This window comes from Dipteris shenzhenensis, chromosome 5 (genome assembly GCF_047967505.1).
Source record: "Dipteris shenzhenensis isolate YYH24624 ecotype China chromosome 5, Dip_SZ_1.0, whole genome shotgun sequence".
Taxonomy (NCBI): Eukaryota; Viridiplantae; Streptophyta; class Polypodiopsida; order Gleicheniales; family Dipteridaceae; genus Dipteris; species Dipteris shenzhenensis.
In genome coordinates, this window is record NC_141600.1 from 57,153,983 (window position 1) to 57,179,974 (window position 25,992).

At 48.9% G+C, this 25,992-nt stretch overlaps 1 protein-coding gene across 5 annotated transcripts in view; it reads left to right on the forward strand.

Annotated features, from left to right (window-relative positions):
- LOC147902233 (ribosome biogenesis protein) overlaps nt 1-25,992 on the forward strand; it is an 88,487-nt gene that overhangs the window by 28,255 nt on the left and 34,240 nt on the right. For 3 of the 5 annotated variants that reach the window (XM_087374976.1, XM_087374972.1, XM_087374973.1), the window contains exons 2-5: nt 2,830-2,941; nt 3,038-3,100; nt 3,198-3,223; nt 25,817-25,905. In XM_087374976.1, the coding sequence (XP_087231102.1) occupies nt 2,939-2,941; nt 3,038-3,100; nt 3,198-3,223; nt 25,817-25,905 (181 nt within the window). In that variant the 5' untranslated portion in view covers nt 2,830-2,938. Of the gene's footprint in view, nt 1-2,169; nt 2,456-2,829; nt 2,942-3,037; nt 3,101-3,197; nt 3,224-25,816; nt 25,906-25,992 lie in introns of all 5 variants that reach the window. The other 2 variants (XM_087374974.1, XM_087374975.1) reach the window with 1 other exon arrangement.

Genomic DNA, 25,992 nt, shown 5'->3' on the forward strand with positions numbered 1-25,992 from the left:
CATTTGAGCAATAAAAGAGCCTACATCTTCCTTGTGGATTGTGGTGCCCTTGGCGTCCAGCCCTTGATTCATCTCTTGTATAAAGCTTAATTTGAGCCTTCTAGCTTTGCAGTTGTGTCTGAGTCTTCTCTCTCTCAAGAGTCTGATTCTAAGTTTGTGAGGTGTATTGCACCTCGGTCTTGTATCTCCATTTGAGCAATAAAAGAGCCTAGATAAGGGCGGGGGTCCGTCTTAGCCTCTCAACCCAAGAGCAAATGTGTATATCTCTCAAATGTTGTTCGAAAGTTCATTTCAGCATGCAGTCTCTTATTCATGCAATCTTCCATTCCAACTTGCATCTATGAGCATATTGAAAAGTTTGTAAAAGAAAGACATCATATAAATTCTTTGGTTTAAAGTGTCGGCGGAAAGCACATAGTGGTTTCATTGGTATCATAGCCTAGGCAATGGTCCTGTACTTTGTGCTTTCTCTTGTTGAGTTCTTTCTTCATTAAGTCAACCTACCATCATGGCAACCAATGGTCTTGATCTTCCTCCTAACCTCCAAGAGTTGAGTACTCTCTTGTCCAATATAGCCCAACAAATTCAAGTTTTGGAAAGCAACCAGGTGGGAACTCACGACTTGCCCCAACCCCAAGGAAGAGGCCGTGCGGACATCCACAACTCCAACATGGAGGGTAAGTCATCCTCTGTTTCCGCTCCTCGAGGTAGAAAGCGGCATCGGAGTCCATCTCCTTCAAGGCGCTCAAGGAGACGAAGCTATGCAAAATACGAAGTACCCCTTGGAGACAAGCTCTTCAAGTGCAACCAATACAAGGGAGAAGATCAGCCCAAAGTCTTGCTGGCCTGGATGAGATATCTCGATTACTTCTTCGAAGGGGATAAGTATGAAGAGAAGGCCAAGCTCCGTTTTGCGGCCTTACATCTGCAAGATCGTGCTTCACTTTGGTGGGCAGCCATGGGAAGTACTGGAGAGCAGGCCAACACTTGGAGGTGCTTCAAGAAGCAGCTGCAAGAACACTAAAGAATTCAAGACGGATATGATGATTTAATGGGACATACTCCATCAACGACAAGAAGAGAAGGTTAGTGAGTATGTTACTCGCTTTTGGGATACTCGGCTGAAAGTCCAAGCTTTTAGTAAGAAGGACAAAAAGGAGCAGCAAAGAAAGTTCTATGCTAGTCTACGGTACACTATTCAGAATGAAGGGGATATCAATGCTCCTATTTCTCTTGTGGACACCATCGGCATGGCTTTGAAGGTGGAGAAGAAGCTGCTCTTCTCCAACAAACACAGCTCCAAAGACAAGCAAAAGTCCCAGAGAGATTTCTCAAAGGAGCAGAAGAAAAGAGACTTTCCTAAGGAACTGAATGGGACCAGCCAGCCTCCTTCAAAGAAGCAAGAAAGATCGTTTAGCTCCCTCTTTCCTCAGGAAAGGCAAAAGTACTATTCTGAGGATGCTGCTTCAAGTGTGGCAAGCGAGGCACAACTTTTATGAATGCCCGAAGACCGTCAAGCCCAATCCTAGCAACAACGAGGAAGCAACCCCGAACAAGAATAACCTGGTAGCCAACAACATGGAGACTGCTCCACAAAAATTCTATGTTCATGATCAGCAAACAACGGGTTAAAGTATCTCCCTATTGTAGAGTTTGCCTACAATAACACTATCCATTCTTCCACTGGAAAGGGTCCTTTTGAAACCCTCCAATGCGTAGTATCTTGTTATTATGTGCTATAGCCTGCTGCTCTTTTACTTCTGTGTACAGATCTGCTTTGTTAAGTTTGTTGTCTGTAACAATGGCCTTTTCTTCCTTGGCTGAACTCACCTGAGTGTTTATCATTTCCTTGACCTTGGAGACAAGAGTTGGTGCTGGTGGAAATGTGCTGAACTTCTCTATAGCTTCTGCAATAATTTATTGCTTGCCTTTGTTCTCCATCTCATTCGCCTTTCTGCTAAGAGCTACAACTAGCAGCCTGAGCTCTCCGATTTCATGCTCCAAGTGGTAAATGTGCTCTTGAGGGTCTAATCAAATCCTTTTCCTGTAGGTCAAAGCATAGGGGCTGGGTGTTGCTGCAATGTCGAAGTAAGAGGGCTGAGCTCTCCGATTTCATGCTCCAAGTGGTAAATGTGCTCTTGAGGGTCTAATCCAATCCTTTTCCTGTAGGTCAAAGCATAGGGGCTGGGTGTTGCTGCAATGTCGAAGTAAGAGGGCTTGCTGACGGGGTTCGTGGCGAAAGTCTTCACCTTTGGGAAATCCATGGTGACCGTGCAGATTCTCCAAGCCCTTCACTGACGCTAACCAACCCCGTGGGCTGAGCCAAGGGCTCAGCTCAGCCCGAGGTGTTGTTCCTGTTAGGATGTACGGAGGTGGCAGCTGTGTCCGGAGGCAACGGTACAGGCGAGCTAGTATGGGTGGCGACCTGCTGTACGGAACCCTGTTGTACGGCGAGGTACGACGACCTGCTGTACGGCGAGGTATGGGTGAGAGAGAGAGAGAGAGAAAGAGAGAGAGAGAGAGAGAGGTTACTTTTTCACCATTTACCACTCTCAAACAGGGCACTCTCCTTTGCCCTCACATCAATCCAAGAGATACAAGGCATTTCGTTGGGGGAGGGGATAGTTTCAATTCACAGATATAAAGTGTAGGACACGAAAAAAGAAGGAAAGGCTTCCATATTATGTTCAAGCATCACAAGACCCCAAAATGCTTCCAATTGAGACCCCGTCTTCCATAAGGAACTCCACCCCCTTTTGAATCAAATACAATCCTTGCTCTTCATATTATATAGAAGGTTCTCAAAATAACATTTTTGTATTTTGTCAGAGTAATTAAGCTGTCAAAGAGGTGTTCTACCGGTGGAAAATTTTGAAAAGCGTCCATCAGTTTTGGTGAAAGCATTCTCAGCTATAGAGGGACTTCTATCCAGGGAGCCATGGTAGATCGTCTATCTAGTTGATTTTCCATGGGAGCATAATAATGTCTTGATACTTGATGCATTTTGACATCCCCATCGTAATGCCCATGTGTCCAGGTCAAAAGAAAGACAGTGCGCCAAAAGATTAACAAAAAGGAAGCCAAGAAGGTGGCTATTAAGGTATCATATATCCAATCTGATTTATGAGGTTTTTTAAGCTACTAGTTATGGATACATGAAATGCAAAGCATTTGACTTTATTCCCATGTGTTTGCAGGATGAGGTGGCCTCGTCATCTTCTAAGTAAGTTGGCCAAAATATAGCTTAAGGGTCTCATAAGTGTTTGATAATACCTGACCATCTCATGAAGGTTGTCATAAGCTTATTTTTATGCTGTCCATGATAGATTGAGTATGTGGAGGCATTATTCTGTGTGAGAGCATATGTTTATACTATGGTCTACACCCACTGTTGGGCACTAATGACATCAGTGGGGATGTATAGTAGCTAGTCCCTTATGCGTGACGGAGTTTATGGTTCTCAACCTTGTGGGTGACTATCATGAGATTGAAACTGCACTATGTTGTATTTTTAGAGGATGAGTTTGAGCATGTTCCTAGACTCATCTAGGTAAATGCTTCTGCCGTATTAGCGGACATGCAAATTTCACCTTGTGAAGTTTTCGTCCATGTTGCGGCCTGCTGTTTTGCGATAATTCTTCTATCTTAAGTGGTGCATTGCCCTATCAGCTAGATTTAGATGCTTGTCTAGGAGAGACTAAAATGAAACCGTTTAGTCTTCACGAGCAATTGTAGCTTGAATGAAGAGATTTTGGACTATCTTTTGATTAGCCTTCTCCTTTAGTGCTAGCCTTCGTCATGGCTGAGTCTGCCCTTGACCTCCGGAGTGCCAATAGAAATGCAGTACGAAGAGTTTGTATAAATGGATGCTCAAGAATGTGTGGGTGTGTGGATTTGTATGTGTGAGAGCATAAAAGCCTACATGGAGGTGGGTCACCACCTACTATATTGCAAGTGGGGGCAGAATTATTGAAGAGAAGATGCAATTCATCCCCTTGGATGGGGATATTGCTATTCTTAAAGAGAAGCCAAGGACAATGAAGCTATCACCTTTTTTTTCTTCCAAAGAAAAGAACTTGCTATTAGAAAATCGAGAAAACAATATAGATAAGGAATCCATGAAACGCTTAACCAATCAAAGGGGAAGCTGGCTGCTATGCCACCTGCTTCTCAAGAGACTTACGTCCTAGAGTGTCCTAGAAACAGGTGCCAACAACCAGGGTGGGGGAGTATACAACGTGAGAATGTAAAAAATGCCAACATGTCATGCCTTTCAGAAACACTTCCGCCTTTTGGCAGTCTTCGTAGATCCCTTCGTACATATGGCCCACAGGGTTTAGATGATATCATGCCATATGTTTATGATAGGTGTTGCCGGTTGAGTCTGCTATGCCCCCAACAAGGCATTGTAGTGTGCATTCATATATTCAAGCTGTGATGTTGGCCACCGTCTCCAATGCACCGTCCTCCGGAGAGAGCACAATTTTTGGCGAGAGGGAGGGCTCCGACCAGCTATTCTGTAGGTTGGAGAGACCATCTCAATGGGGAAAGCATGTCGTCCTTCTACCAACCAATGGCTCTGCTCTACATGTTTGGATCATTAATACCTAGGCCTTCCTCTATTTGGAGAATCAAGGTGACAAGGGCTTGGGAATTCATGTTCGGTTTGAGCATACCAAGCAAAATTGTACACCAATCGCCTCAGCTGCCCACTGCAACCCTTGTGAAAGCACCAGCATGAGGTGATGCACGAGGCCGTCACCAAAAAGACCTCAAAGCTCTTCTTGTCATCAGGTATTTCGCTATTTGCCCTTGGGGAATTCAACATAAGCTAAGGTTAGATGACTGAAAACCAAGTGATTAACATAAACAGTTTGGCTCCTAAAGACAACTATACTACACCTCAAATGAGAGCTGAAGCCTCTCTAGGCAGCCCTCTGCAGTGGCGGTATCATCTGCAACATATGAGTCCAATAGCTCCTCTTTGTGTTGGATTCGGAGGCGCATACCCAACAAGCCAGCCACTTGAGAGCAGGGGAAATACCCTGACACCTCTTGCTACGAAAAAATGGGAAGGGGGAAGCTATATCGCACTGAGCGAGGGAGTGAGAAAGCCTCCCTTGTGTGTCTTCCTATGAGAATTTGGCTATAGCGGTGTTCATAAGGGGTAGAAATGCGCTGCACCCACTAGTCCGTGAAGCCTAGCCTTTTTTTTTTTTTTTTCATGAAAAAGACTTCTATTAAGTAAGAACAAAAACCCGCGAGAGCAAGCTCAAAGCGGAATACATCATGAAATCATGAGGATAATAAAAAACCCCCTCAGAGTGAGGTGGAAAGAAACCAAGGCTGAGGCTGAAAGTGCCATCTAAACCCTGTAGTAGATTCAGAGAAGAAAGGAGAATCCTTCCATTCCCTGAAGAAAGAAGCCCTCCTAGCTGAGGCTGCACGGGAGTCCCCCTGCATACCCGTCCATACGGCCATCAGAGTGTGTACGATGTCTGTCCAGATACTAGCCAATGTGTGCGAGGGATGAACCTGAGAACCCTCCATAGCCTCTGTGCATCTGGATCTCCAAATATGCCAGGCTGCTATGCTCGCTATAATCTCCCAAGAAGTATCCACAGAGGCATGTACAGCTGTAAAAGGACGGTGTGGAACCACATCCAACGAGCAGAGCTCAACCCGATGATGTCGAACCGAAATGGCCCGGGAGGAGTCAAGTCCCTCATAGAAAACCTGGGGTCCTGTAAGAGAAAGCCAAGCTACCGAGCCCCAAGTCATAAAGAGTGGGGAATGGGCAAAGTGACTGAAGATCCTGGCTATCCCCATCCAAATCAATCTCGCCTGTCTGCAATCCCATAAGCAATGCTGAATAGACTCCGAAGCAGAAAGGCAACGAGGGCAAGTAGGGTCGGCTCCGAATCTGGACCTCCAAAGGTTCACTGCAATCCCTCCATGAATAGAAAGCCAAAAGAAGATAGTGATCTTTCTATTCCTGTGGGATTTCCAGAGCCTCCTCCAGAAGTACCTCTGCTGATCCGCAGTAATACCAAAAGTCTCCCAATGAGGAACTCTGGAGGGTCTCCAGCCTCTACTACTGAGCTGAAATCTCCTGGCATTACTGACCGTGTAACGAAAGAAGGGGATGGTCTTCTCTCGATGCCCCGCGTCAATCCACTCCCACTCTCCGGGGTCCCACTGTAAATACCTGATGGGAACTCCTCCATAGAGCCAAAGTCTCCAAGACCCGGTGGAGAGTAACTGGGGGTCAGGGTCTAAGAACCACTCTGAATCTGATCCCTGCATCAAAAGGCCTACGACCCTGATAGGCTGAAAAGCAGACTCAAGCAATATATCATCTGTAGATCTGAGCAATCTGCCACCATCCTGGACACTGAAAACCAAAGCATCCTCCTGTGCACCTCGGAAGGCTAAGACTTGAAGTGGAACCCCGCCTCTCGAGAAAGTACCTGCCCAAGTGGAGGTAGTGAGAGGCATATCATCTGTGTCTATCCAAGCCTCTGGAAGGGCTGACTCAATCTGCAAGATCCTCCCTGCACTCCCTCTGAGATGTCCTGTCAACCTTGACTTGGTTTCCTCTGGAAGCCTACGGAAGGCTTTCCAAGATCCCAAAGAAGAAGCAGGTCTCCTCTCCCACCTGGCCCACTGCATGTAGAGTGAGGCACCCAGTGGTCTGCCACGATCATCTAAAATACTGTCGTTCCACATGATGGGCTGCCTATCAATCTCTTTCCGGGAGGAAGGAGGAATCCTCCGAAGAGAGCTTCTGAAACTAGCCCAACCTTTCAGAATGGCAACCATGAGAGGGGATGAAGGTGATCTGAGGTGTGCTGAGGTGAAAATCCATCTAACACTGCTCATCCAGTCTCCTCCTGAGGAAGGTGTGCACCTCTGTATGCTGCTGATAAGAAAGTCCTTCCACGGTTCCTGTCCTGGCATAAGTCCTCGCACCACTATCTTGCAAAGTAAGGCTCTGCACTGTAAATCTGGATCAATAATATTGAGACCCCCATCCTGTGTAGGGAGGATGAGGGTCTCCCAAGCCACTCTGGCTAAGGCATCTGCTGTGCCATCAAGCCCACTCCAGAGAAAGTTCCTGATCGGTCTTCTGAGCTGAATGATGCAGTCCCTAGAACGGCACCAACATGAACAAATAAACCAGGCCGTGGCCAAGAGGACCTGGTTGACCACCACAACTCTAGAGGCAAGATCCAGCTTGGCTGAGCTCCAAAAGAGAAGCTTCCTTCTGATGCTCTCCAACACGGGAGCAAACTGCTGCATGGTAGAAATACCCAAGCCGACCTGGCAGCCCAAATACCTGATAGGCACACCCCTCTGAACCCAAGTGAACCCTATGTCAAGTCCCCAAACTGGAGTGTCCTCATCACTGATCCAAAAGCCATTGGATTTATGCCAATTTATCTGCGCCCCTGCCGCCAAGCAAAATAAATCCAATGCTGTCCTGAAAGAAGTCAATGTCTGTGGAGAGGCATCCAAATAAATCGCTGTGTCATCAGCCAACTCACTGTCAAGCAGCTCCTCTTCTCTTCTGATAGGAAGTCTCAGCCCAAAGATGTCAGCTTCAGATCTAACATAGATGCTCATAGCTTCGGCCACGAATAAAAAAAGGAAAGGAGCAAGGGGGCATCCCTGACGGACTGATCTCGAAATCTGAAATCTCTCACCCCTTACCCCACCAATAAGTACGTGGCTATGGGCTGATCTGTACAAAGAGGAAACACCTCTGATCCAAACATCAGTGAATCCAAAGCGTAGAAGGGTGCCCTCCAAAAAACTCCAATCTACTCTGTCATAAGCTTTTTCAAAATCCAACAGTAGAATGGCAAGATTCTGGCCACTTTGCATGGCCCACTCTGAAGCTTCCCAGAAAGAAAAAATGTTATAAAAAATACTTATGCCATGCACAAATCCCGTCTGAGTGTCGTGGATAAGATCAGGGAGAAGTGGCTGCAATCGGAGGCTGATAGCCTTGGCCAGAATCTTGTAACAAGTCCCCAGAAGTGTGATAGGCCTCCACTGGGACAATAAATTTCTGCTACCTCCTTTTGGGATAAGGTGGATGAGGCCCTCTGTAAGCGATTCAGGCATCTCGCCAAAGTCCCAAATGGCCTGCATGGCTGAAGTAATATAGTCTCCAATCATATCCCAAAATGCAATGAAAAAAGACGGGGTGAGGCCATCTAAACCTGGGCACTTGCCCTTGTGAAGGGCTGAAAGTGCAGTCCTGAACTCTGTGGGGTTGGTGAAAGGTGCGTCAAGTAGAACATGCATATCTGGATTCACCAACACTGGGATACTCTGCCAAATAGCCTGTCTAGCATCCTCTATATCGTGTGTCTCAGGATCAGCAGTAAGGAGGGTGGCATAGAAATCTGAAGCTATGCGTAAGACGTCATCTGGCTCTATCTGTAAAACCCCATGTGAGTCAATAAGCTGAGATACACTCTCTCTACTATGTCTAGGGCCAAGAGTAGAGAAGAAGTGTTTATTGACTCTACCACCCATCTGAATCCAGAAGGACTCCCGTGCATGAAAGGCATACTCTGCTATCTGATCAAGCAATAACTGCAAATGAGCCCTCGCTGCAGCAAGGCGCTCCTGAATCCAAGCATCTGAAGGCCGTTTCTGCTCTTCCCTCTGCAAAGCTGCTAACTGCTGGCGAACACCAATCTCACGTCTGAGAATATCTCGTCTCCTGGTAGAAGCAACTGAGCAGTAAAAGTCGCTAATACCAGAGAGGGCAGCGGCTAAATGTGAAGGATGTGGCTGCCCTCCCTGGACATGAGCAAACCATACCCGTAGGGCTGCCTCTGTAAGGTCCTCCTCTGTGTAAAAGGCATCTGGGATCCTGATGCTGGCAGATCGGCCTCTCAAGTGAGGCTCTGAGATAGTCAGAACAACAGGGAAATGGTCTGAGGTGGAAACCCCCGCAGCAATGCATACCGATCCACCTCTGTCTAGTGCCCAGTCATCTACATAAAATCTGTCAATGCGTGCATGAATAGGCATCTATTGCCTCCTGTTCGACCAAGAGAACAGGAGGGACTGTGGCTGAATAAGAAAGGCATCATCACACCAAGTATCTCTGCCACAGAAATGGAAAAGGAAGGCATCCCAAGCTGCTCTCTCCAAAGAGTGAAGTCCGCCTTCTCTACCCCCTTTTTTGTCTGAAGGTAACTCGACCATGTTAAAGTCACCTCCAATCACCCAAGAATCCACAATGGGGGCCCAGGAGAGCAAAGTCTTCCACATAAGGACACGTTCCCCTCTAATGTTGGAGGCATATAGGTTGAGGAAGCCAACCTTACGCCCTCCAATCAAAAGAATAATCCACTGAGCTCTAGAGGGGATAATGACTCCGTGCCCAACAACTAAGGGGAGAACCGACTGCGAAACTGAAATAGAAGTGCCTCCCCTAGTGCCCAATGCAGGCGACCAAAAAGTATGTCCTGAAAGCAACTTGCCTGACTTGGCACAATCTCTATAATCCAGCTTGTGCTCTTGAATAAATAATATATCAATGGGACCCCCAGTAACACCTGGATGAAGCTGATCCCGGATCAGATGTCTGCGGCGGCGATGTGGGATGCCACCTAGGCCCTGTATGTTCCAACTGATAATCCTCATCGACGGGAGGATGTAGAGTGGAACACCTTACCCGACCTAGTGGCGGAAACAAACCCCTCAACAGGGGAAGACCTCCTGGAAGGAGGGAAGGAACCCAGTGGAGGAAAGTCAATAGGGGAAAGAATCCTGGCACCTGAAGAAGAAGCCCTGTCAATAGGAAATCCAACCACTGGCTCCCCAAAAGTAGCGGGCACAAACTCCTCCTCTGGGAAATCTGAACTCTCTGCCAAGGCTGAAAACGAGTTCCTGTGGAGCAATCCAGACACCGGAGTACGAAGGATCCCTTGTGAGGAAAGAGGATCAACAGTGTAAGCTATCCCCTTCCCCCTGTCCAAGGGAGGGAGTGAGGAAGGCTCTCTACCCGGTGTCTGCCCAGCCGCGGAAATCTCTCCGTCCTCAAGAGGAACATCTGGCAGTGCTGGATCTAAGGAAGAAGCTGCAACTGGGGAGGAGGTCGAAGCTTTAGCGTCTCGGACTGTGCAAGGTGAGACAGGAAGGACAGCTCGAGGTGAAGCAGAGTCTACTAAGGTACCCTCGTGAACTGAAGGAGGGACCTGCACACGTACTGGAACCCACTGTAAAGCGTCGCGTGTGCCTGAGGGAGGTGGGGGTCGAGGAGCCGGACCTGTACCACCCCCCTGACGAGGCCGAGGAATAGGTACTGGACCTGTACCACCACCTGACTGAGCAGGACCGCCACGTGAAGAATGAGGAGCAGGAGCTGGACCTGTACCACCCCTCTGTCGAGGTCGAGGGGCAAGTGCCGGGTCTAATCCCCCCCCTGTCCCCCCTGTCGATGCCCTGAGGCGGTAGCTGTACCAGAGGCCTTCTTAGGCCTTTTCTTCTTCCTGGGACAATCCCTGGCAAAGTGTCCCGAGGTCCTGCAAATCCTGCACTGGTCCTGCCTGCCTGAAATCTCCACTCTCTGGCGAAAAAAGGAACCATCCGGGCGTTGTATCATGACGTGGTCCATCTCGAGGTTAGGATCCTTGCAAAGGACCCTAAGGAACCCCATCAGCCTTGGTTGCCTCTGCTGCAGTCAATGGCAACCCAGGGAGGGGTGGGATCTCAGCAACTGCGCCAAAATGCTCCCCAATAACAGAAAGAAGTCGATGGTAAACCTGGGGAAGCCCGGGGAACCTGATGAAGAGCGAGAAGAATTTCTTATCTGCCTCAACTGGGTCGAAACCAAGGTGAAAGGCTTCAAAGAAGATCTTCCTGTGTCCCAGGTGTAAAAACTCGGCCTTGAGCACAGTGCTCGCAGCCTCTGGAGTGTCAAAAACAACCTGGAAAAAACCTCGTCCCAGAAGGCGAACATCTACCAATCGAGGAGCGAGGTCTAGGGGGAGAGCCGCAAGCATCCAGTCTCTGGCTTGGGATCTGGAAGGGTGAGACCCGAAGATGCGTGCTAGCAAAGTGGTAGAGCACTCAATCTCTACATCCTTCTTGAGCTGCTGCAACTCGTCTTTAGAGAAAGTGATAGTTTTCGCGGCCGGTGGAGATGGAGTAGGATTGGCTGACGGGGAATCCATCGCCAATCAAGGTGAGGAGGCCGACTCGAACAGAAAAAAAAAAGCTCCTTCCGTTCCAAAAAAGCTGCGAGGGGCAAGGGAGGGGAAAGGAGGCTAGGAGGAAGCAGGGGGGAAGGGGAGGGAAGGAGGAGAGGGGCTGGGGCTGAGAGGGGAGAGGGGCAAGCTGAGAGGGAGGGAGGGGAAAGGAGAGGAGAAGAAAGGGAGGAGTGAGAGGAAGAGAGGGGGCGGGAGAGCAAGCAGGGAGGGGGCGGGACAGCAGGGGAGGGGGCGGGACAGCAAGGGGGAGGGGGCGGAGGCAGGGAGAGGGAGCGGAGCAGCAGGGGGGAAGGGGCGGAGGCAGGGGGAGAGGGGGAGCAGCAGGGGGGAGGGGGCGGAGGCAGGGAGAGGGGGCGGAGCAGCAGGGGGGAGGGGACGGAGGCAGGGAGAGGGGGCGGGACAGCAGGGGGCAGGGGGGAGCAGCAGGGGGGAGGGGGCGGAGGCAGGGAGAGGGGGCGAAGCAGCAGGGGGGAGGGGACGGAGGCAGGGAGAGGGGGCGGGACAGCAGGGGGGAGGGGGCGGAAGCAGGGAACAGAGGGAGGGAGCGAGGGACAGGCAGGGGGAGGGGGCGGAGCAGCAGGGGGGGAGGGGGGGGAGCAGCAGGGAGGGGCTAGGGACAGGCTGAGGGGGGAGAGAGACGGGCTGAGGGAGGGGGAGCAGCAGGGGAACGGGGAGGAGCAGCAGCTCACTCTCGAGAAGAGGAATTTGAAAACAAGGATTGAAGCCTAGCCTTTGCATGGTACCCTCTAAGAAATCCCATTCCACTTTGTCATACACCTTCTTAAGATCTAATAGGAGGATAAGGCTGAGTCTCCTCTCATGCCCAATCCACTCCGTTCCAAAAAGTGAAGAGATCTTGATTAAAGGGAACTCAATATGGTGGTGAGCTCCAGCACACTGACGCATGCTCTCAGTGTGTTAGAGCTAATCATCAAGTTGAGTTCCTTCCCCAGTATCTTATATGTTGTGTCCAAAATTGTAATTGGTGCGACTGGCAAATGTGAATTTGGCTCCCCCCCCCTCTTTTTTTGGCATTAGGTATATCCAGCCTCAAGACAGCTTCCACTGGGAAAAGAAAGTCAGGGACAAGCCTTTCTCCCTTGGGCGTTTTTGCACAAGATGAGCCTTGAGGGCTTCCAAGAACTCCTCATCTGTGGAAGGGGACCTTCTACTTGTGCCATGACATTTGGGGTGACCACCAGGGGGGTGTGGGCCCATACCTGTGTCCAGGCTACCAACACCTTTGAGGTATTCTTCTTTGCATGAAAGAGTTGCAGGTAAAATGAGGTAGTCATCTCCATGATATCGTGCGGGTCCGAGTGCATTTGGCCTCACTTGTGTCTCAACCATTGGAGCTGAGACCTTTCCGTCTTGGGGCTCATGGTTTGAAAGAGTTGTGTTTCTATGGCTCCATCTCTTTCTATAGCAGAGTGGAAGAGATTTGAGCGGCTACAGGTGACTATGGGATCCAGGATGATTCGGAGCAAGCCCTCAGTCCCGCATGAGATAGTACAGGTAGAGTTCGCTATGACACCACTACAGATTGATGCCATCTTTCAGACAGTTACATTCATTCATAGAGCCTGGGACCTACCCCAATGGAGACTACCGCCGAGACTGGCTCTAGAGTCATCTAGACGATTGGTTGAGAGCCGGGCGGACTCATGTTATGCGTGTATATCCGCATGGTTTGCCAGACACGGGATTCAAATGGACAGGCTCCCTTTCAGTACAGTATGGATGCACCCCCTGAGTCGACCCACAAGATAAGATTAACCGTATCATACGGTTAGACCTCCTCCAGCTCCACATAGCTTGGACTTGAAGGGGAGATCAGGAGCTTCCCACCAAGACTCAGCTCTACCGTGACCACTTCTTGAGAGTCTTGGAGGAGGGTTTCATTATCAGACCCCAATATCTCGAGGACAGAGGAGTCTCACACACACTGAGGATCGCTATTGGGAGATGCGGGTTTCATCCCATCAGCTGAGGATTGAGAGTAGAGACAGGGAGAGCAGCACGTATACCTAGAGAGCAGCAGATTTGCATGCTATGCACACTAGGAGTGATTGAGACAGAGGGGCACTTTCTATCCGCCTGTCCAACATACTACGAGATCTGGGGGGCTATACCACTGTCCCTATCAGGATGGGAGTCGGTTCGGCCCACTGTCACGATTGATCCACTTCCATGACCAAGTCTGCATTCTCAGAGGAGACCCCCCGAGACGAGGGGTCACTCTAAACATAGCTTAGTGGGTTGAGGAGGAGACCATGCCCCCCTCCGTCACCACAGCATGAGACAGTTAGACTGATGCAGATCCTAGACATTTTTGCCGCTCATAGACGAGCCACCATAGTGCTGGGTTTTGTATTCTAAGTTCTAGTTCCAGCTCCAGCTCTCATCCTACTTCAAATAGTACATTATATGATATGATATGTTTATTTCAGCATAGTACTAAGTAAGGGCCTTAGCGCACCCTTTGCTCCAGCCCTTTGTGGCTTGTATGAGTTTTTCCCTTTGGTGTATCCTGCACTTTGTCCCATAGGCCTGTGAGGCCTCCTGTGGACATTAATCTCTCTCTCTCTCTCTCTCTCTCTCTCTCTCTCCGGCCCGCATCAGGTGGCTTCACTTGCTTTCCATATGGGGGAGGCTTCAGTGTTGTGGACTACATCATGGGATCCCCTGCCTTCACATCTCGCATCACTGACTTTACTGTAGCGCCTCTCCCTCCAGGGGATGACCATACCTATCTTTTCTTTAGCATTTCTACCCCCCGCCGCACAGCACTTTCTACCCCGTTGAGCTCTTATGGCACTTACCATGATATACGCTTTGATCGCGATCACTCACCTACTTACTCTGGTCGTCTGTACATTCTTCTCGCATACATTGACTTTATACCCTTACTAGAAGACCGTGCTGCCCTAGTCACTCGCTCACTACACGAGGCTGCACTTCATGCCTTTCCCACACCACCCGTCCACCTCTTGGGATCGTACCCTGTAATAGCTGGTACGATGATGAGTGTAAGGCTTTACGCCGTCAACTCAGATTTGAAACAAAAAACAGCCTTCTGAGTGAATCAGCGATGCTACGCAAGTACCGCCATCTGGTACGCAGGAAGAAACTTGACTTCGTGCGTTGGAACGAGGAGAAGGCTGTTTTTTGTTGGAGATTTCTAGAGAGACGGTCCCCCCCACCACTCACTGACACTAAGGTGTGGTCTGATTATGCACGCACGCTCTATGATATCCCAAATCAGCCAGTCCCTAACCTATCACATATGCCACGCCCCACATCCTGCACTCTCTTCACTAGGGGGGGGGTAAAGGATGCTGTAATGAAATTTCATAATGGCTGAGCGAAGGATCATGAGGGACTATGCACTGAGTTCATTGCATATGGGATTAACCTCCTAGCCCTACCGATCTTAGCCAAGCTATTTAATGAAGCCGTTTGCTTGGGGTTTCCACGCACCTGGACCATCAACAGTATCTCACCCATCCACAAGGCAGGGGATCCCATGAACTTGGACAACTACATGACCATTATGATTGGACATGTCATGTCCAAGATTTAAGCATCAGTACTTGATTCTGAGGTCAACAGATTTGCGGAGTGTCGAGGACTCAGAGTGGTGGGACAGGCTGGTTTCAGGCGGGATCATGGGACCATGGACCACATTCTCGTGCTCATCTGTACCGAGTTAGGGAGTATGGGGATTACACATCCGGGCATAGCAGGATAGCATGGCTAGCACTATCCTCTTCTATGGCACTTGCAATAGGGGGAGATCAGAGGTGTTGGTATGCACGCACAGAGAGATGGTTTGTAGGACTAGGGCTCCACATGGACAGACTACCCCCTTTCCAGTACAACATGAATGCTCCTTTCTCTCCCCTCCTTTCCAGTATAGCATGGATGCTCCTCTCTCTCCCCTCCTATCACACGAGGTCAACCAGGTTATCCATGAGGATCTACTACAGCTACACGCATTCCGGACTTAGTTGGGCCCGAGTGATGTTCTAGTGAAGTTGGGCTTCTACAGAGATCACTTCTTACATATCACAGCGGAGGTTTCATTGATCCACTAGGATATACGCAGATTCACCTACCCCACTCGCTGAGGATCTCCCGTAGGCAGTTCCAGGTCTCTTCACACAAACTTCATATCAAGAGCGGCCGAGCAGAGAGGTTACGCAGGGAGAGGCGCATATGCACACTGTGTGACATGCAGGAGGTTGAGACAGAGGGGCATTTCATCTTTAGATGTTGTGTTTACTATGAGATCCGAGGGCGTTTCAGAGATGTTATGGGATGTTGGCTCGTGTCCTCTCCTACCTAGACCAACGATGTTTGGTTGGTTTCATTCATGAGATGCTCATACACTAAGATAGGATACTTCGAGCACGAAGACAGGAGCAGACTTCTCCCTTGACTGATACCTCTCAGAGCTCTATCACGGAGTTCTTTCAGCTAGATCACATAGACCCCCATGATGCGAGACCTCGACATGACCGTGACTTGGAGCCTGTGACCCGACAACTCAAACAGAGGGTTGACTCACAGATCACACTTGGGGACATCCCCTCCTTGTTTAGGGTCGGAGACCAACCGACGGGGGTCATAGTGGCCTTGGTTAGACGCAGAGCTACGACCAGGAGACGTACTAGGACTGCACCCTTGAGGGGGCGACAACATTCTATTGCTGACCTCATGCCTCCGCTTCCACAGCCTCATCCATCCTGGTGTCCTGTTGCTGACGATGACGATGATGACGATGATGGTTATGATGATGATGCCGACGATGATGTTGAGATTGATATATATATATATATATATATATATATAGTCGGGATATGACTATGTTGTACTTAGGACTTAGTACTGCCATTTTGCATTTTATTGCATTCTGCATTGGTGTGGATGCTCGTTTAGTAACTCCACTACCACAGCTCATTGTATTCAGGTTTTTTCACAGTCTCATAGACCCATCGGTCTTCCGAAGACTTTAATAAACTTTCTTTCTTTCTTTCTTTCTCTCTCTCGGATCTAGAGATCAAGGAGACCACGCCCCTCGCCACAACGCCAGATAGCTTGATAGATGCAGATACGTGAGCTCTTTGTGTCACAAGAGAGCTATCACGAAACCTGGATACATGGAGCCAGATCATGTTCTTGGAGCATTAGCTCTAACACCTGACATGCCTCACTCATGTTACACACTATTTGGCTTTTGTGGCTTGACTTGATATGATGTACTACATTAGTATTTCAGTTTATGTGTTTTCTAGTATTCAGCGAGGGCCTTATCGAGCCACCCTTCACTCTAGTTCACAGTGGCTTGTATGAGTTTACTTTGTTTCCGCACTTTTGTCCAGTAGGCCCGCGAGGCCTCCCGCGGACGTTAATATATCTTTCTTTCTTTCTTCTAGCATTATCTTCATCTAGGCCCTTAATTTATATACTCAAACATAAATCTCTTTTCTTGTGCTGTTGGCTTCTGTGGGACTATTTTGTGAGCTGGATCTTCATTTCCTGAAAGTCTAACCTATTTCTCATGTATTTGGCTGCCCTCTACTAAGAGGCCCACTCGAGCTCCTTGAGTTGCTCAATGGATGTAACATATAGGGACTAGCTGAGCAGAAACATTAGTTCCCAAAGTCACAAGCCACGGCGGAGCAGTTCGGGTCGCCAGGGCAAAGTGTTGCGAGGTAGCCAAGGCAAGGTTGGCTGGTTCCCAGACCTATATAAGGGGCCTTTGGCCCCCCTTTTCACTCACTCATCCTTCCTCAGTTCAGGACTCAGCTCCCAGCCTCCAGCAGCACTTCCACCAGTATACGTGCGAGGTTTGGGTGTCCTATTTCCGCAGCATAGTTCCATCTCCCGCATGTCATAGTTATGGGAATGGTCTCAGCACATTTTTGTATGCCGATTTGGCAACCATGTATAAATAAAGCAACGTACTATAGTTAGGTAGATCTCTTGTGTCTCTCATGCTAGAGTTCTCCTGTATGTTGATCTGGAACGGATCCCCGTAGCTCGTGCTTGACTCATCCCTGGACTAGGGCTCACAATGGGGTCACGGCGTACGACAAATGGGTCAGACTGTGTGTCACCATGCTCCCTAGTGTAGGGGTGCATGTGACATTCCGTCCTGCTTAAATTCTGGATGATGATAGCTGCTGAGGGACTGAGTGAATCTGCGAAGCAAATGTGATCGTGCTGACCACCAACTGTTTGTGCTGCCAACGAACTGAGGAATAATAGTCTGGCATTGGGACTGATCTGGTACAGCTCCAAAAGGTTGAGGAACAAATGTTCTGTTATGATAACATGGCAGCTCAATAAAACTCCTGAGAACAAGTACTGTCGTGAAGACTAGAAGTCGAACTGCTGAGGCCAGTCATCCCACCACACTACTACTGCATACTCCTTATCCTTGGGTGGTATGGCTCTCTGATAGGCTCTTGGAATTAAGAACTGCATGCTGTCCTGGTGACCTGCTGTGAGGACTGATTGGGCTGTTGATGTGGAGGCATTGCACACCGGAAGTCCAATGGCATGAAACTGGCTGCCAACTGTTGGTATGCATTCTCCTCACTGCGGAAGATCCACCAACAGAGAAATTCTAGTGCTACTCCAGGAACTGCTGGGGCGATGAGAAAGCCATTGAAGCTAGGCAACCAAAACTGAAAACCTGGGAACTTCAAAATACTCACATGCACTCTTGGAAACTGTGGTACTGCTGTCTGCATGACTACAGTGAGGGAAAGCTGGAATGAACTTGCCTCCTCTATTGGCGTGATAACTGCTGAGGGTAAAAACTCTGCCACCTTCCTGGAATCTGGAACTGTGGATGGAAATGTCTCCTAAAGAACTTGCGTGATTCCGGGAGCTGTGGAAACTGTAGTTGTCTCTCTGAGAAACTCTGGGAGAGATGGAACTATGGTTGTCTCTCCAAGGAGCTGAGCAGCAGACTGGCACTGCAGAGCACCGCTCCAAGGAGGAGACTATACTAGATGCTCTCCGAAGGAACGGAGGAGCTGCTGGGCACCCCTCTAATGACTCAACTGAATGGGATGCTACCTGAAAGAACTGTGAGATGTCCAGAACTGTTGAAAACACCTCGTCTACCATGAATGATTGGTATGCCTCTCGAAATAAGTGAGAGATGGCTGGCATATCTTCTTCCTGACGGGATATTGGGACTAAGCATGTCCCCCTGAGGTACTGAGGAAGTAGCTGTTGAGCATACCTCTGATGAATCGACCGAACTGCTGTCATCACCAAGGGAACTGCTGGTGTAGACACTGATTACTGCTACTACTGGTGGCTTGCAATCTGATGGAGAGGACATTGTATGACTAACCTCCCGGAGTGCAGGACACAATAATGCAAAGGCCTCAAAACCTCTCTGCTGATTGAGCACACCTTTGTTGAGTACACTCTAATGAGAATGTGAAACGTGAGTCATGCTGACTAAAATTGATGTGGCCAACTGAACTGCAAGGGTGGAATCCCCATAGGAATTGACCGGAGCTGATGAAGGGGCCTGATGGGTGGAAGACCCATCACACCTATCTGTTACATTTGGGGTGTCCCCTTGGGTGGAATCCCCAAGAGAACTAACTGTGGGGAATAGACAACTTCTTTAGGTTATTGGACCCAAGAGGCTTACCTATGGCAAATGCTGATGGGTGTGAGATATCTCCAAGGGTGGAAGATCCATCCCTCATAGCTGTGAAAACCATCTGTTCCCCTGCTAAAGTTGATCTAGCTGGCTGAGTTCTTGGAGTGGAAGACCTAGAGGAACTAACTGGACATGATAAAGCTGCTGGACAAGTAAACGACCTATTCGACGTAACCGCATGAACTGTCTGATCCTCTCGGGTGGAAACTCCAAGAGATTAGGCTGCTGAAGTTGGAGGATCTCCGTGGGTGGTAGACCCAAGAGTCTCATCTTCTGGGCGTGCGGAATGAGCTAAGCTTGCCCTAGGGATGGAAGACCCCTGAGAACACGTTCTGGAAATGGATGCACCACCCCCATGGGTGGGAAAATCCCTGAGGCATTGCATGTAGTGACTGTGGAAACTAAACGATCCTCTGGATTGGTAGACCCAAGGGAAACCACTGTCAGAGCTGCTGCAAAATAGTCCACTGAACTGTGCTTGGAGATGGAAGACTCCAATGCAGATAAAGGACTTCCTGCTGATGCACGGTTTGTGGGTACTGCAGATGAGGAGAGGACTTGTGAGCAGGCCATGAGAAACTACTAGTGCTACACAAGCATCTTCTCTCGGTCTCGCTTGCATTGGACCTCATATGCTACCAAGTTGGCCTGACCTCTGGATCATTGCGCAGTCACCTCAAGAATCTTTTTGTTCCAACAGAAGCCGAAAACGGTCCAATGTCGTTGCATCCTCCTTTGTCTTCTTGTCCTGCTCGAGCTGCTCAGAAAAGAGCATATTTTGCTCAAGCAAACGATCCTGCTCCTGAAATCTTTAGTCCCAACTCCCATCCATACTGCACGTCTTCCTACGAGCTCACCTTGATGATACACCTCTAGGGCTAGGGTCTGTCCCACTAAGATGTAAACCCTCTGTTGTGTCCCTTGCTGGGGACCAAAGGGCTCTTTGCACCTCCTATTGTAAGATTAGATGTTACGACTGCTGCTGACATGCCCAACATGAAAACCATGCCCATTCCAACTTGCTAGCTGGGCCCAGCTCATGGAGAAGATGGGGGGCTGGCAAACAAGGCCTTTTGAGCGAGTGGACTTTTTTGGAGGCTAGTCCAAATGCATGTGGCGGCATGCAACAGCCATCAGTGGCTCCAGGCCCACCTTGAGGGCCCCAAACATTAGGAAAGAGATCATGACTCCCAACTTATTTGCTCACTCTGTAGGGGTTAGTGCGACACTGGTGTAGGGGCTAGTGAGACAGTTGGTTGAGCATCTTGTTCCTCTTTAAACGGATCCGCAACCGCAACCATGTATGTCACTGTGGAAAGCAATTCGAAAGGTGGTGTTGTGACCATGTGCTAGTCATAGTTCTCAACTCGTCTGAAAGCTGCCAAGTATCTTTGATCCAGGTGAGAAAATGGGGCTAGAGAGGGGTCCAAATATCTACAAAAAGGCAATGGTAACAACCTTGGATCTCATAGTACACGGGGTGTCGGAAAGCAAAGTGCTCCTCTGTCACGATCTCCTATAGATCACAGAGTGCAAATGCAACCCTCTCTAGGTATGCCATCAGCTCGTCCACTCTCAATGTGTAGTCGGCGTGATGAAACACATAGCTGCCCGCCTCGAAATCCTCAAAGAATGGGGGAGGTGTTTTTGTGTGTAGCCTAGCTGGTTGATGTAGTCCTCCTCTGATGTCCATAAGCAGTGATCTCTATAGAAGCTAAGCTTCACAAGAAGCTCGCTAGAGGTTAACCAGGTCCTGAATGTGTGTAGCTGTATGAGATCCTCCTAGATAACCAGGTCAGCGTCGTGATGGGTGAGCAGGAAGAGAGGGAAGTGGGAGGGGAAGAGAGGCAGGAAGGGTGGAGAGGGTTCATAAGCTTTGATTCTCTTGGGTCAATGGCATTCATGGGTTCTCAGATATCTTGATCTAAAAATCAGAATGTTTTGAGTTGGGATAAAGGTAAAATTACGTTTAACATGGGTAACCATGACAAAGCCTATTGGATTCTATTCAAACACATTCTGGATCCAATTCAGCATAATTCGGTAGATCAACAAAGTAGGCTGAGAGTATGCTTTATAAAGACTTGGAGGTTGGCACCTGTTCATGGCAGGGTTGGCACTGGGTTCAGAGACCTTTGCAGTTAAGTCAGCTTGTGAATGGTTCGTTGAACACAGTTTTCCAGATCCTAAGTGGCATGTGGTCGATAACCTTCTGTTAGATGCTAAAATGCCCCCAAAATCAATTGCCTCCTCTGGTTGGTCTCTATCGAAAAGGTCACCACCAGCCTTCTTAGGATTGTGGTGTTGAATAATGTGCTCCCCCACTGCCCCACCTAGCCTCAAATAGTGAAAGCACTCACTCATTGCCTGAGGGGGTGTGACAAGGCTGCCAAACTTTGGAACTGATTCATAATAGCTTTCCCTCTCCATGTCAATTACCAATAGGCTCTTTATGCTGTGAAGGATAATCTGAAAAGAGTGAAAAGAAGGGAGCCTTTATAATTCTAGAGGCTCATCTTTGTGGATGGTCTGGAAAAATCAATGCAATTGGCCTTTGAAGGGAAAGAGATCCATAATTATGGTCGTATTATCTGCCAGAGCTCTTAGATGTCGCTCACATGGTGTTCTTGATCAAAAAGCTTTCGCATTATCTGGCCTGAGAGACTAGGTCTTGCAGTGGGGATTGGACTCTAAAGAGTATGTTGGGTGGTGTGGATTACAGGGCATGGCTAATTTATTATTCAGTACTTCTAGGATGGCAGATGCTTGTATCAGTGGAGATGGGGAGGTCTGTTTCCTCAGGAACTCATCATTTTATCAGAGCTCCTCCGTGGGTGAGTGTCGACGAGGAACTTCATAGCTTTAAGCCAAGGAGGGGGCGATACAAGGAAATTCCTCAATGCGGAGAAACAGTCCATGGGCCTGACGCTACTGGATCTTTATGCTGCAATTTGAAGAATGGGTTCATCTCATAACAAACACATGAACCAAGCGACAGCTCTTCCCTACCTGCCTCCCTCTCCCATGACAGCTCCTCCCTGTCCTCGCCCCCCTCTCCCTGCTGCTCCTGTTGCTCCCTCTCCTGCGACAGCTCCTCCATGCCCGCCTCCCTTCTGCCTCCACCCAGCCCCTCTTGCTGCTCATCACACCGCCCCCAGCTGCTTCCCCACCCGTCTTTCTTCCCCTCCCACCCCTGCTCTGTCGTGCTGCCATCCCTGTCTCCCCCCTGGCACCGCCTCCTCTTCTGCCTTCTCACTGCTTAGCCCCCCTTTCTGCCAGCTCCCTGCTGCCGCCTACTGGATCTGCTCCCCCTCGGCCTGTTTCGAACAGTCCCAAGGGACGGTCACCCCCTTTTGTGGCTACCCAGCTCTGCGCCTGGCCCCTTCTTTGCCTTTCGGGGCCTCCAGGAAGGTTGCACTCTGTTAGTTGCTAGGGAGCCAGGCCACTAGTCCTGAGCCCCTAGCCTCTTCTTTTTCCAGTCTGCTGCTGGCTTTTAGACAGCTTAGACAGCCTTTCTGGGAGGCTGTAGTCCAGGGTCTCTCCCCTTTTTTACTTCCCCTTTCCATCCCTCTGTTTTTCTCCTTCTCCCTTTCCAGCCCTCCCTTTGACTTACTTTTGCTAGCAGGAGCAGTTTTCTTTGCGTTGTTCTCTTGGGGATTTTAATCCTAGTGGTGGCCATTTGGTCTGGCCAGAGGGGATCTTATGGCAGCTCTCTCGCCTACAGCCGTTGGGGTTTCCCTCTCCCCAAAGGACAAGCAGCCATCCATGGAAGACGTGCTTTTCTTCTCTAGCTGAGCTTCCCCAACATCACCTAGGACCTGGTGGACAGCCCGATTTTCCTCAGCCCACATCTAGTTTTCTTCATCTTGTGATACCATGGCTTCACGGTGGATGACATGGATTTGACGCACCATGTGCCACGCTTTTGAATGAGCCTTAAGCTCCCAAGATTTCCAAAGGAGTACCGCTCAATTTTGTGTTCTATTGGAGGGTGTTTTGGCATTGTGCTAGAGACTCCACCCATAACAGCGTCGATTCTGGTGGATGGGGCTCTTTCCATTAGAGGTTGAGGTTTCTAGGCTCCCAGGGCGAGAGCCTTCCTGTATAGTATAGGTAGAAATGTTTGCCTGAGGGGGCTTGGACTACGTTGGATCGAAGAAAACTGGGCAAGCGACGGTAGATATCAAGCATGTCATTGTCAGCAAGCGGGGGTAGGAGCCTCACTATCCCCCTTTCTTCAACCGTAGGCTGAGGGAGCCCCTTATGTTGACCTCAGGCACCTGAGGAGGAGGTCTTCTTCAACCTTCTGACAGACCCGGTTCTCCTGAATGCCCCATGTGACTTCTCGATTGGTTCATGAGTCCACTTCTTGCTCAGGCTCAAGGGAGGTGCCCCTTCCCAGTCCCCCTGTCCGTGTCACTCAGCACCCCCCAGATCCCTTCCACCCCCCCTCTTTCCTTCTTCGTGCCCACGTTATCCGCCCCTCCCTCTGCACTCCTCCGTTGTTGTCACATGACGCCAAGGATCCCCCCTCACTACCGTCCCTTTCCCACCCCCCCTCGCTTCATCTTCACCTCCCCTCCCATTGTTGTAGCCTCTTCCTCCTCAACCCTCCCCCAATCGCCACCCCCCCTCCCCCCTCAAACCCACTTTTCCTCCACCTTGTCAACCGCTTAGCATTCGCCTCTACCCAAGCCCTCGGGCTAGAGTGTGGCTTCATAGTCTCAGTCCCAGCCTTCTTCCTCGCAGGGTCAAGATGAGACTCACTCAAGGCCGGCGCATGATTCTTCCCCTTTCTTTTGGACTCCAGGGCTGAAGTCTTCCCAGGACAGCCCCTTCGACATAGGAGTTCTGGTGGCAAGGGCCCTGGAACTATCTTGACATTCCAAATGGCTACTTGCACTAGAGGTGTCAGTTCTGATCTTGCAACAGAGAGAAGGGGGTTCCATTGCCGCAGTTGGGTGCCCGTCTTGTCCTTTTTGGGGCTTCAACTTTGCCTCCATAGGTGGTGGGACCCCATACTCTTTGGTCTGATGATGAGGGATTGGATGTTCAGGATAATTTGGGAGGGGGGAAGGAGCTGTGGATCATGCATAGACACACGGCTACTTTCCAGCTTTTCTTTCTCTTGTGACAAGTGAGTCCAAGTAGTGGCAATGATCCACTTAGCTTTAGAGGGGCACCTCTGGCAGGTTGCACATTGGCCCCTGAACTGGTACGTTGGTTGGCTAGGCATAGAGACCTCCTTTTTTATTAAGTGAGCACTAGATGTAAGCATCGAGCCAGTCATGCCTCTGTTGTGCCTTCATACGAACATAGACTACTCACCATTTAAGCCTCCTTCGAAAACCTAGAAGTCCATAGTTGTTACACTGTTGGCAATTAAGTAGTGACAATCCCACTGCCTTTGGAATGCTCTAGCATTGAATGCTGGCAGTCAATGTAGTGAGAAGCCCATGGCTTTTGGAATGATTTGGGTTTTAAAAAAAGGGATGACTCTTGGTACTATGGACAGTCCGGCAAGCTATGTAGTACGTTGCATGGTCAAGAGGATAGAATTGACCAGCTGCAATGTGTCTGAAAATGATTGGACTAAGGTTTAGAATTTTTTCTTTTGACCATCATGACCATCCCTCTCTGCAACACTAACCCATTACGGTATGCCCAGGCATGTGACAGCTGCAGTGTCCTTACCACATTCAATTGTCGTTGTGATAGGAATATTCCCACCCAAGGGGATGATTTGAGTCGTATGCCCAGGTATGTGACAGCTGCATTGTCCTTAACCACATTAAGACTGCATTTGGGTCTATGAGACTATAAGAAAGCTGATACAGCTGAAAGGGTGGAGCTACTGAAAAAAGCATCATCACCCATGCTAGATGCTAAAGAAATGTCACATAATCATAGAATGTTCCAGTACTACACAGTACTAACATCAGAGCACATCTACATCATCATCGCCATCGTCATGTCAAATCAGATCCCATCTCAAGTCTGAACCAGTGTATATGGAAGATATTGAGGGCCTCTCGGATGTGAGGTCATGAGGAAACCATTGATGTGGTAGAATATCAGATACAGAGTGCTGACGGCTGTCTATATTGGTGGATCAGTGTGTCCTGGTTGTGGCTCTTCGTCTGACAAGGTCCATGGTAACTCCTGTGGGTTGTGAAGGTCGAGCTCCGGGTCTAAACATGGGAGGGGTGTCCCCAAGCATAATCTGTGCATCCTCCCTTTGTCTGGTGTGCCTTGTCACTGGCTCTGGATCACTACCTCGCCGACTACCTGTGGGGCCATGATCTGTGCGATCTGGCTCAAAGAACTCCGAGACAAAGAGGAGGGAGGGAAAAAATACGAGCTATGGGGATCTGTTTTAGTTGGGTTCAGGGAACAGCAGGCAGGCTGTAGAGCTGTGATCTCAAGTCTTTTCTCTGTGTTCACCTAATAAAATGTTGAAATTCAGGATGATTTCTAAAACCTTGATATTGCAACTCTTATTTGAGTGGGAGTTTTACTTCAATGACTTGTGATGTGCTTGGTCATATTATGATACTTTTTCCTTAGATATAAAACATATATAACTGCTGCCTAGACATTGTTTATGAAAAATGTATTGGCAGAATTCTTATCAGTCTCAATTTGTATAAGCAATGAAATGGGGGATGAAGGGACAATAAATAATACGTTTAGGATTACATGTAAATGGATTCACTTTGTCCCACACCGCTTGAGTCTATGCTGTAATCCATTCTCACATCCTTTCTTTGTTTGATTTAAAGATTTTGAGGAAGCTTTGATGTCAGGCTTGTTAGCAACTAATTTTTATATTGTTACATTGTCATGCATACATTCTTCACAATCTGACAAAGCATTACTGCAGTCGAAAGGAGGAACAGGAAGCACCTGGTGATGGCAACTTGAGTCATCGAGTGAAATGGAAAATAACCAAGCAACTGCATTTTCTTTCCAGTAGGTGCAACTTTGAATTTTAAACATTTCCTGCGATTGTTTACTTCAGCCTGTAGGAGCAAACTTTGTGCAAATCCTTTTTCTTCC